At 44.6% G+C, this 12,542-nt stretch overlaps 1 protein-coding gene across 3 annotated transcripts in view; it reads right to left on the bottom strand.

Moving 5' to 3' along the window:
• grin3ba (glutamate receptor, ionotropic, N-methyl-D-aspartate 3Ba) overlaps positions 1-12,542 on the bottom strand; it is a 131,922-nt gene that overhangs the window by 11,497 nt on the left and 107,883 nt on the right. For all 3 annotated transcript variants that reach the window (XR_008412635.1, XR_008412634.1, XM_053844685.1), the window contains exon 11: positions 2,121-2,272. Coding sequence is in view for 1 of the 3 variants with exons in the window: in XM_053844685.1 (XP_053700660.1) it covers positions 2,121-2,272 (152 nt within the window). In the remaining 2 variants the exon portion in view is untranslated. The remainder of the gene's footprint in view (positions 1-2,120; positions 2,273-12,542) is intronic.

Below are 12,542 nucleotides of genomic sequence, written 5' to 3'. Positions count from 1 at the left end.
TGTTACTGAGCGATTGACACTCCGCTGTTGTTCATGTAATTTGCCGAGAGTGAACTGAAGCAAACGCTAAAGGCAACATGACAGGAAGAAAGGAGCGCGGCAGGCGCGAAGCTCTAATGAGAGCGACGGAGAGAGAGTGAAACCAATAGCTGCTCGGTTTGCTCACATCCTTGTTGACATTGTGTCTTGAATCTCTTGCGTCCGCAGGCCGAGCGGCGGATGGCAGACCAGCGGTATCTAATCTAGCTTCCTCGGTCCTGCTCGTTCCTGTCAATTAGCCGCATGCTGACTCGACAATTTCATCACAAACTGACCTCCTTTAACTCCGAATCCAGCGATTCTTGGAAGGCACCAGCCCCTCCTCCTCCCCTTTCTGGTTTTTCAAATAGCGAAAGCAAAATAAGTTTCCCAGCGCAGGGTGAAGTGAAGGTTTTCACCTCATTGGAGAAAGCAATGACTGTGTAATTGTGTTTGTTGCTATAATATGATTCAACTTTGAAGTGGGATTTAAAAGGATGGCTGAGGGGAATTGCACGGCTTCTCTATTCCCAAACAAGAGATACAGAAGCAGACACTGTGCTCCATCGAGGGATTTGGGATTTTTTCCGGGCTGAAAGGACCAAGTTTACTTCTGCTGCACACGTAGTTCCGAGGATTGACTCCTCCGACATGACGTGTCTGCGGATGTTTATACGACAGAGGAGCTTTGTCGATGTTTAACAGCCAGAGGTGGGAGGCCGTCTGGGGAGTTAGAAGTTCCCTCCATCGTCTTTTTTCCCAGCCTCATCATCTGTGACTCAAGAATCTCAGGTTGTTTCCAAGATTTCTCTGCAGTGATTCTGGAGTAACGTGTTACTTAGTAACACGTAACATAAAGCGTTACTATTACAAACTCAGTCAACAGATTAAAGTTACTTGTCTAAGTCACCCTGCGTTCATATTTTTGCCATTGTCAAGAAATGAAATATTAATATTTGTTTTCTTCAACTGGGTCTTTGGGCATGACGTCATGTGCGGGACACGCCAGTCACGTTTTCACTCAGCACGCGGGCAGCTCACGTGTCAAACTGAATGGCAGTAAATAACAGAGCAGTGAGGCGAGAGATGCACGTTTCTAGCAGAGAATGCAGCCACTGCTTTGAATTAGTGTCTGCCACAGATGACAGTATTAACCCTGCTGGGTCCACCAACGCACAGAAATGACAGTTTTTTAAAAACTTCTTGCTTTTACAGGAAGAAACGCTACTCATGTGATGGTCCGCTTTGTCTCAAAAGTCTAAAATAAAATTCTCCACCAGCACAACGGAGCGCCGAGACGCAAGTACGCAGCAGCAATCGCTTAAGTCTTAAGAGATACTACTGCCCCCAGGTGGCCAACAGGAGGCGTGACACACTGAGACTTGGTAAATGTCCCGCTGTCTTGTAAAAAAGTAGAAAAAAAAAATCATAATAATAGTTATGGAGCATATGCTACATTTTCATTTAAACTATGATCCCAAATCAGAGCCTGAGCCGCTGAGCAGATCTGTGAGGATCAAGTCTCTTAGTATCACCTGGTTTTGATCAAGTACTGGATCCTAAAATAGACGATTAAAGGAACGATGGCCAACACGGATAACATCGTCGCAAAACGTAGTGGCATAAAAGCTATAAATACCTGGAGCTGCTACGTTGTTTTCGCTTCATCAATCACAGAAATCATACTTCCAGAGGCATTTACTGAAAAGGTGCATTGTTTAGTGAGCGCTCGGGATCGATTGAATAACTGTTGGTGGATAGGGAAGACGTCGAAACCATTAGATCTGACTCTGGATCAACATTCCGAGAGCGTGAGCGGCTCAGCCTGGAAGCACAGACTCCCTCACTACGGTCCACGGAGAGAGACTAGAGATTGTCAGCTCTGCTCAGATGCAGCAGGAAACTGTGCAGAGGAAATGATGATATTTGAAGCTTCAACTGACTAAAATCTTTGTGAATGAAATAGAGTATCTAAATGTCCACTCAACTTGTGTTTTCAGACCTTGTTCCGAACCTGTTTGAGTCAAAGGGTTTGTATGGAACTAAACCAATCCACCAGTGAATGGACAGAAGAACAGATCAATCATCAATCAGCGACTCACCTCAGTCACGGCGAAGACTCTCTTCCCACACGGCACCACCTTGTACCACTTGTCATGCAGCATGTCCATGAAGCCATCGGACTTGTAGCGACTCACAAACTCGGAAACGTTGCGGGTTAAAGGCGAGCCCTGCGGCAGCCCGATGCCGTAGCCTGGAAGCAGAGAGCACAGAATTGAAACAACACGCAGTAGAGAGTGGAGCAGCCTGAAGAGCAGGCCGACGCCTCCGCTGGTAATTCAGCAACAGGAATCCTGTTCATCTTTTGCAGTTAGCCAAAGGGCAGATACCCCTGGAGGAGATTTATGGGTTTATAAATCCACATGGAGGACCTGAATAAACCTATTTATTTGCTGGGGGCGGTTATATTATTTTTCCTTCTCCTGTGTCAATAAAGCTGCTGCGTGACAAGCTTTGTGTCCCAGCTCCCCCTGTGTCACTTCCCAAGACTGCAGCTGCTCTAGAGGAGCAACAGAACCACCTGTTTTCTGACCACCTAGGCTCTCGATCGATCCGATTCTCACAGCAGACGCTCAATTTCCGTGGTTCCCCAGTCAGAGAATGTACTTTGTGTAAAGTTCCCCATGCCTTTTTCTTCAGGGATCACCGTCAATGTACATTCTGCCACCACAGTCCGAGAAACTTCCTCCACTTGAACGTTCGTTCCTGGGTTCCAGTTTTTTGGTACTAAACAGTGCACACAGTTAGCGTGGGGTTGCCTCATTTTGCAGGATTTTGGTGCTGCAGATGGTCATCTTAAATCAGGGGTCGAAACCTCACATGGAGCTCTTGATGTTTGGAGAGACACAAACACACAGCCTGCTGAATAAACCCTGAAAGGGTTCAGCACCTTGGACAGCGCACAGTAAAGCCTCTGCGCTGCCATGTTGACTTTCCACTGGCCCCAGCCAATTCACCTCCTGTTTGAAAACGAGACTTGAGACATGAGGGGAAGTTGTTCTGCCACCCGAAACCACTGTGCAAGCTGTTACATGTTGACATACTTTAACAACACAAGTGCTTCGTGTAGAACTAACAGTTTGGTCAAACCTGGATGGCAACCATCAGGCACAACTCGATGCCTGAGCCACCTTATGTGATCTCTGTTTATAAAGTAGATGCACGTTCCGACAAGTCATTTAGTTACACAGTCGATATTCAACCAGTGGCATGAATAATTTAATTTGAGGGTGTAATGCATGTTTAGTGGCACATAACTTCAAGCCCCATCAAATGCAAGAACAGCAATTGCGCCTCCATTGAGCTAGTTGTTTTTCTTCGCTGGTTTGTTTATGTGTTCACATTAATATTCCGACGTCAGACGAACCCTGGGCCTCTTTTCTAAGGCTTGTAGGAAGGAATATGAATATTTTACAGGATGCAAACTGGCAACATAGTTTTGTCCGCAGCTGAAACATCCATCAAAGCGAAAGGCCTTTAGCGACACTTGAGCGATATAGGGGTCACATCTCCCTGGATAGAAGGGCAGACACTGGTGGGGAGATGTGCTGCGGAGGTTGAAGGGTCCCACAAACGATTCTGTGGCAGGTGCTAGTAAGGGACAGGGACACGCTGGTCAGGGACAACAGGCTGTCTGAACATTTATTAAAGCATTCACTCAAAACAAGGCTCAGCCAGACGCTTCAGGGGGAGTTCAGAACGTGTTGAGAAGGCAGTTCTTTCATTAGATTTATGGTTTTTCAACACAAAGCCGTCCACCTCGGATCTGCCCAGCCCTCAGGTTACTATAGCACTTCATAACCATGAGCGTGAGGGATTTTTTTATTCAAATATTATTAGTATTATGACTTTCATATTCAAGCATTCATTTTTATTTTATGTATTTATTCATTTTTGGAAAGATTCCAATACAAAACTCCTTTTTTACATACCACCGCACCACACATACATGTTCTGGCTATACCATCACAAGCCATCAAACCTTCTCTTGCAAGAGTCAAAGTCTCAAGCAGGAAACTTAATCCCTGAACAAAAGCAAACAGAAGCTTCTGCTTGCTTTTGTTCATGGATGTTTTTCGATAGGCAATGGCCAGGGTTTCCACTACTCTGAATGGACTTGAAATTCTTATAGAAATATTTTCAAGACATTCAAAGAGCTTTGGTTTAAATAAGGTGATATAAAAACTTGAATATAGCCACCATTGTGATTTATTGTGCCAGTGATGCAAAATAAACAAGATTTTGTTTGTTTAAATGTGTGTATGGCTCCATCATTTGATTCTGTAACATACCAAATTCATTCAAAATGAAAAATGTGGCGTCTTGTGGCAAATATTCTTATACCATTAAACAAGAAAATCTGATTCATGCTGGGAAAACATTGATGGTTTTGGGTGGTAAAAACAACACATCTGGCATGAGGTGGGAAACCATTGCTGGTCACACGTGTCTTACACAATGCAGATGTCTGGATTAACTGAACTGAACCGGCTGAACTGAGGTGAACTTGAGGTGACAGGAGATCTGGTGCCCCTGAAACTGCCGTGTGACACTGAGGTGTCCATGTTTGATATTTTTCTGGATCAATGAGGCGACCTTGTGTCCAGGGAAAAGCAACGCTGCAGCAAAGCCTTGACTCCCATCAATGAAACATCAAGAGAAATTCTTTACTTTACATTTAATTCAGCGTCTTTTGCAACAACTTGTCCTTCGCTCATCTAACACCTTTACTGTACTACAATAAATCAGTAGTATGGAGACGGTGTTTGCAAAAGGGCACCGGCGTCATGATCCAGCCATGATTTGGACATCTCTATAATGTAATTCATCGGGTGTGGAGTCTTAATATTTACAACCTCCGTTATTCTGCCCACGCTGTCATCTTCGGAGTTCTTCTCCCTCCTCCCGCACATTTCTCCTCTGAGATTTTCCCAGGAAATGTTCTGAAATGAGCGTCTTGCTATCAATCTGCTGTCTCTTCACAGCCACAGCTAATCGCACACCCTCTGAATAAAACATACCAGAGACTCTGGTTCAGTGTGGAAGGTGTCTTCCTCCTTCCAGTGGTGAGGCAGGACAATCCTAGTTTTCCTCCGACAGAGTCGACTCACGGATCCGTTTCACACGATTATAGCTGGGAACTCGATGATCCGGCTCGCATGCTGGCCACGTACCACTTCCATCCAGGCTGGTTTTGTTGTTGACGGTGCTCCTGTGTAATTACTGTTGGAGTGTTTCTTTTGATCGTTTCCTGAGAGAACGTATCATTATATTTGATTTTCAGAGCCAGTGAGACGAAATATTCCCCTTTTTCAACTGAGTTCAGACGCGGAAAACAAAAAAGGTCTCGCGTTCATCAATCGGCATTAGCATCGCGGGCCGCGGCTAATTCAGGGTAACGCACGGCAAATTTCTCCGCTGCTGTGTGTGTGTGTGTGTGTGTGTGTGTGTGTGTGTGTGTGTGCGGGAGAGCCGCAAAGATGGTGTGACAAACCAGCGTGTGTGACAGTGTATTTAAAGCAATTTACAAAGCAAACATTTCGACTTTTTCAACCACTTTCAAGATGATTCATTGCACTGGATCAGATTAGATGAACAGGATCACTGGTTTCTAGAGGCAATGACCACCATTCTGTATTCGCCTTCCCACTCCATGACCAAGGCGTGTGGTACATTTCACCTCAGAATGAGCGTAGCTAGCGTGCTACTGACTAGCTAAGCTTGCAACTATACTGAAAGGCTGAAAAAAAGGCCTTTCTTCTGTTTCTCTATGTTTTGTCTTCTGGGGTGGTAACTCATAGGTATGGAGCCTTGGAAGTGACATGCCTGTTTTTTGGAGGTGACATGCATGACGTTTTTGTTTTTTTTCATCTCAAGATATTTTGTATCTCGAGATAACTGTTATGTCGTAATAATTAGTATCTCAAGATAATTTTTAATGTTAGCACAAGCGTAACTGCCTCTCTGGAAAAGCATTTGGTATACATCTACCTGTAACCACTATGTCTCCCATGGTTTCGTAACTGTTTGTCAACGTTGTCATTCACTGTCTGCAGGTCAGAATATTGCAGACAGCAAAGTCTCTGCGCTTTTCACACTCTGGTCAAGTGTCTTCTCCTCACTCAATACCACATGTAGCTAAGCTATACATATTGGAATTGGCGTGCTTGACTTTATTATTATTTATTTTTTTATCTCGAGATAACAGTTATCTCGTGATAATTTGTATCTTGAGGTCATTTTTATCTCGGGATTAAAAAAATAAAGTCATGCATGTCACTTCCAGGTACGCGTAATACGTACACATGTGGTATTATTTTGAGTAGAAGGCACTTGATCAGAGTGTTAAAAGCGCAATGACTTGACAAACAGTTAAGAAGCCATGAGGGTGACACAGTGCATTTACAAATGCATTTACGAGATAAAAATTATGTCAAGATAATTGTTATCTCGGGATAAAAAAAAAAAAAACAACGTCACATACGCCACATCCAAAAAATAAACAAATGCATGTCACTTCTAGGGCTCCAGACATAGGTGACCCCAACCAACAAGTAAAAAACAGCTAATAAAAAAGCACCTGCAGGGGTTTGATGGCGTCATCTGTGATGTCACCACCCAGGATGGTGCGTGAAACCAATACAACCATGACTTTACGTCGCAGAAATTACACTAATATTAAAAACGACTAAATAATATAGCATTGAACAGTACTGGATCAAATATTAATAAAGAATTTGATTTCAAAAATCACTCTATTAAATCCTAAAATGAGAAAAAAAAGTCCATGTTTTGGTTAAACTGATGAAAAGTATATATAACCAGTGACACAGAACACTGTGTAGAACACTGTGAAACCCTCAAGAGCCGGAGTTTCTAAAGCCTCTCAGTCGCATTATAAACCCCTGAACTCCCTGTGGTAAAGCAGCTGATGATAAATGAACAAATGTTTGGTCGCGATAAAACTTGGACTTTACGACTTGAACTAGTGACGGTTTAAAACACGCGACGAGCTAAGAAAAGCCCTGCTATAATTGGCGTATATGTCTTCCAGTCTGACAGTACTTCTAATTGCACAGTCAGTATTGCATCTCATTATAGCAGGACATGAAATATTCAACCACGCCGGAGCAAAACCAGCTCCTGATGGTCTTGGACTCTGTTCGCCTCTAAAGAAGTGGCAGTGTTGGGGAGACACTGCAGTCATTACAGCAATAACCTTAAAGGATGTCAGCGGGTTTAATGAAGAATTTAGCCTCAGTTTCCTTGTTATTTGGCTCCATTGTTGCTCTTTGTTGCGTCAAGCTTTGATGCTCCGGAGGAAGCCGTCTCCTGGAGTTCCATGACTTTAGTATGAAGAGCATGTTCGTTTTTCATCAGTGACGACACTGGAAAGTTTTCATCTAATAATGAACTGCTTCTTCTGAGTTTAGGTGATGGAATTGATGGGTCACTGAACAATAAATAAACAACGTACATTCACAAAATACATGTACAAATACGTCATAATAAATCTTTACACTCAGAGGAAATAAGGTGAGTTCATATTATACGACACTGTAATTGTGAACTGTGAAACCAAATAAAAACAGATCAACAAAAAGTGCTTCCTCACTAGATTCATTTTCATATCTTGAAGTTCTCATGGAGGAACTAGCTGAAATGTCAACAGAGAAAATGATCTGATTTACCGCTACTGTACCTCCCTCTGCCGCTCGATTAAAAATCAAAACTCATCGACCGAAGCTCCAGCGAGATGAGATTGCAAAATAGCTGACAGACTTTGTCAGCAGTTTTCTATCAGTCAGCGCTGCACCTAGATGCCTGAGGAACATCTTGAGTCTCAAGTGCTCCTCCAGAGAAAGTTGCTCTCCTTGTGACTGGAGAGAAAGTGTTTTCTTTTTTTCTTTCGACCGCAGCGATGTCAAGGACCACTTCGACACACATGTTGCACACTCACAGGAGTGAGGCTTGAAGAACAAAGTCTAATAATATTGTCATAACTGTCCAGCATAAGACATGTTTCACACATATCTCAGTGCAAAGTACATCACTACAGGAATGTACACATGCATTATATGAAATGCATTTTTGTACAGAGTGCAGTTTAAATATGATAAAAGCTTTGCACACTTGTGTGTACAATGAAATCCCTATACTTTGTGACTGTCACTTTTTAAATTGAAAGGTATTCAAAAGTATTTCAGCAGTTTCCTGTTTGAAATAAACTTATGTACTTTTTGTATTTACGTTGCAGTGCCCCCCTTGTCCTTGAGTGTGTATTATGCACACACAGAAATAGTTTCAAGTGAGTGTGTTCTGGATTTTACGAAGGATCCAAGCAGAACTAAATACTGGTTTAAGATCTGATATAATGGCACACAGCAATGACATGTAACTCCATTTACTTGGAGGAGCAGATGGTCGGTTCAAACTGAGCTTGTCATGAGGAAAATGATTAGTCAAACTCGAGGCCTGGGGACCAAATCTGGCACGCCCAATCATTTTATATGGCCCACTGGAGCTTAGAATTTAACACAGAAATCAATTCAAGTTCAGTTTGAAGTGGACTTCAGAGCAGGTTGACACCATGTCCTTCACAGACCCAGTGAATACAGGTGAAAATGAATGCAATGAAAGATGAGACGGCAGATGGATGCCCGTGCTTCAAGAAGAAAAACACACTGTCTCCACTGTTGGGAGGAAAATCTATGTAGAGTAGACACTCAAATTACCCTTCAATAACCGAAATGGACACTGGTGTCAGACTCCATTAAAACTACTGTGCTTGACACCTCAGTTTTATGGAACTATGCTCCTTGAGTTGAGGCAAAGACGGGGCTCACTGCAGCCCAAAGCCATCATGTGAGGTGGCTGGGGTTTGATGAAGACAACCATCATCTGGAACAAGCTTTGGCACAGTCATTTAGCCACCGCACAGTCGTAATAAGTCCCATCGAAGAAACCCCAGAACAAGCTACCTTCAGCGGGATAGGTCCAGCAAGCTAGAGCCTCAACACACCTGCCACTCTTGGTCCCTGTTTGCACACCACAGAAACCACCCTGACAAGTCAATCACACCCCTCTTCCAAATCAGAAACAAGTGTGCACTGGACTTAAGTCTTTAAAGAGGAGAGTAGTGCTGTTTCTTATTGTACTCAGAAGAACCTCTTCAACTAGGTGGAGGTGACAACCTCGTACAGCCAGTTGAAAGCCTTCCCTGAGTCCCACACTAGTCCAGGCGACTCACTGGCTGTTACAGCCCTTCAATCGTCTGGAACCTTCAGCGTTCATCTGATTTATCCCAGAGGGTTTCTCACACAGGCGTTTCTTTGACCCCTCCAGTAGTACAGAGCTATTTCTGAGTTCCTCAACATGCACCTTCCATCATGATGGTCCGGGAGGGCGCCGTGTCCCCAGCAACACGCCTGCAGGGATCATGGGAGTGGCTCCAGGGCCTGATCGAAAACTGTTTTATTTTAAACAATCCACAGCACCAGGATTAACAAACCCATGTGGCACCAGTCTCTTTATTTAATGGGACCACCATCAGACAGCGGAGTTTAGGGCTGTCAGGTTTTCCAGAGGTTTGGACAGAAACGTGGGTCCATGAAACTGCCACACTCTGCTTCCTACATGACAACGCTCGTCTTCATTTTCTTCCCGCCATTTCCTCCGCCGCCGGCCTCGTCTTCATTTAAGTCGGCTGCTTATCTCTGTCATCCCATCATTTTCCTTCAATTTCTGCTTCACTCCATTCTTCTCTTTATCGTGCAGCTCCTCGGCGGTGCCCGTTGCTTTGTTTTTCCCATCTGTCTTTTCTTTTTTTTTTCCCAGCAGCAAGGCGGATGTTCTGTCATCAGCCCCCATCCCCACCCCCTTACGTTCAGGCACTCAGTCAAATCAGGGAGTACAAGTGGGCAGCCACTTGTCATTTGTTTGGATTCGTCCTCCGAAGACAGTAACATATTCCCTCTCAGGCGTGCAGTCCCAAAGCTGCCAGTCACAAACCCCCCCACACACACACGACGCTCCCCTGACTGAACCTGGGCTGCAGTCATGAAGCCATAGTGTCAGAGCTCATGGTTCAAGATGCAAGGAAAAATGACTGTGGCTGAAGCAAACCAGAAGTCGGATAGAAAAATCGGACGATATCACCAAAATGAAAGTGTTGGAAAGGTGGATGTTGTTTAATATCTGTACACACAATATAATAAAGGGACAGAAAGATGAAGCACTGTAGGAACACAGACCTCCCCCATGCAGCTCATTTCAGGAATATCGTTTTATAAATGCTGAATATATCAGTGAGCTTCAATAGGTTTCATGACTGAAGTAAAGTCACAAGCTTTAGAATAAAATGAAATGAATGATGCTCACTAGTGTAATGAATGAAAGAATTATCTTCACTCTTTGCATTGCTTGGATGAGAAGAAGAAGAAGAAGAAGATGTTCTGCCTCTGCCTCGTGATGCAGTGGGCAGTATAAAAGAAAGATGTACGTTGAAACATGGGAGGCGCTTCTTTTGTTCAACGTGCAACGTATGAATTGCTATTTAAAGCCCCTCAAGCATTTCTGTCACTTTCGACAGTAGTCCACAATATATCACGCCATGGGAGTGAGGGTGGGTTAGTGTCCCATGAATCCGTGGAGGGAAAGACATGAAAACAGAGATATTTTGTTTTGATATTTCCATTTTTTTCCCTAAAACAGAAGAGCAGATTTCAATATTTGGAAATGTAAAAATGAACGAGCCAAGGTGTGAAGCTGATCAGGTTTGCATTGCTGCATACTTTAGCACAAAGTCGGTGAAAAGCCAAGCCGCCTTGCTCTCACCTTGGCAACAAACTCTTGTGACAGGCTCATGGGCTCTTCAGCCGTGCCTCTTCCTGCTCGACTGAGCCGAGCACTTATGCACAAGCACACACAGACAAACCAGCGCGGAGGGAGCGTGCGTGCTTGAAGGCGATGTTATTAATGGGGTGTGTCTGGATTGTCGTAAACATCTCCCAACAGCACTCAGTGGAAAGGCAAGCACCGCGACTGCGTCTCTCTCGACCTGAGCCGCCCGCGCCCACTCCACAGACACACGTCCTGCAGTATCTCCCCACCACAAGGTGCTCCATAAATCCTGCAGGCATCCTCATATGGCCCATATACTCCCTCCTCACTTCCCCGACTGCATCATCTCTTTTTCCTTGTCCACCCCCCTCCTCTCCTCTTCTTCCACCGGTGTTTTGGGGTAAAGGTTGGTCTTGATTAGAAGACCCTGCTGACTGCTTCGTTTATCACCGGAGCTGCAGAAGCGGGCCAACTGGCGTCGGGTAAATGAAAAACTTTGAACTCTTCCTCAAGCATCACTGGAGTATCCCCTCACCTCTTCCACCAGGCCCTCCTTTCTTATCTCTATTGTTCTTGCCCATTTGTTTTCATCAACTCCGGTGTCATTTCCTCCTCCCTGAATCCATTTCCTGCTCTTTCTTCTGCCAACAGAAAACGCACTCGCCCTCACAGAAGCCGTTGTAGGGACCAAAGAAGGAGTGCATCCGTCGTCTTGCCTGAATCGAGGAGTCATGAAAGTGACCCGCGCTGCATACAGATGAGACCCGCGATGCTTCCCCCTTCCCAGCCACCGCCTATTATGATGTCTCCTGGCTGACTTTGTCTGATGCGCGGAAGAAAGCCGCGGAAGTCTCGGGTGATTATTAAGTTGTTTGTGAGTGGGGAATGTGGGAGCGGGGTCATTCCCGGGCTGAGCTTTGACTGACAGACGATCCGAAAACAGGGTCCCGTGCTGCGAGATTCCATCACCGCAGACAACAGTCTGATTCACATTCATGTTATGGAGTTGCAAGTTTCGCCTACAAGTCCTTAACTTGACTTCAGGCTTTCACCTTGGTTCATCTCGGATCGTGAGGAAAGAGGAAAAGACATTAACGTTCTAAGTTCTGAAACTGGGGCAGTGGTAACTTGCTTCCTTTCTCTGCGGCGTCTGTATGTCTGGTTTCCTTCTACACTCCAAAAACAAACATGAATCCAACACTCTAAATTGTTCGTAGGTTTGGGTCTTATTTGTCTACATGAGCTCAGCGACCTGTTTTTTGGGGTACACCCCACATCTGTTCAAGGGGTCTCCTGACTTTCCCCCAGTCAGCTGCGGTGGGTTCCCATCGGGAAGCAGCGGAAGAGAATGAGATGAGATGGGAAATATAACGGACTAAATCACAGGTAGGCACCAGGTGTTGTCGCTTGAGGGAGGGTGATGCCTCCTGGTTGGCTAGTGCTCCGCTCCACCGCTTGACAGCTGTGATTCCCCCAGGTGATCATCGAGCGTGAGGACAATAGGAGAATTGCTCTTGATTTCCATGGTTCTGATCTCTCCCTCTTTTTGTTGTTTTTTATTCCTGTTTTTATGTGTTTTTTGATGTTTTGCCCTCATATTTTCTATTGCTGTTCTTAGTTCT

Source organism: Synchiropus splendidus, chromosome 16, assembly GCF_027744825.2.
Source record: "Synchiropus splendidus isolate RoL2022-P1 chromosome 16, RoL_Sspl_1.0, whole genome shotgun sequence".
Taxonomy (NCBI): Eukaryota; Metazoa; Chordata; class Actinopteri; order Syngnathiformes; family Callionymidae; genus Synchiropus; species Synchiropus splendidus.
This window is presented reverse-complemented; position numbering and strand designations above follow the sequence as displayed.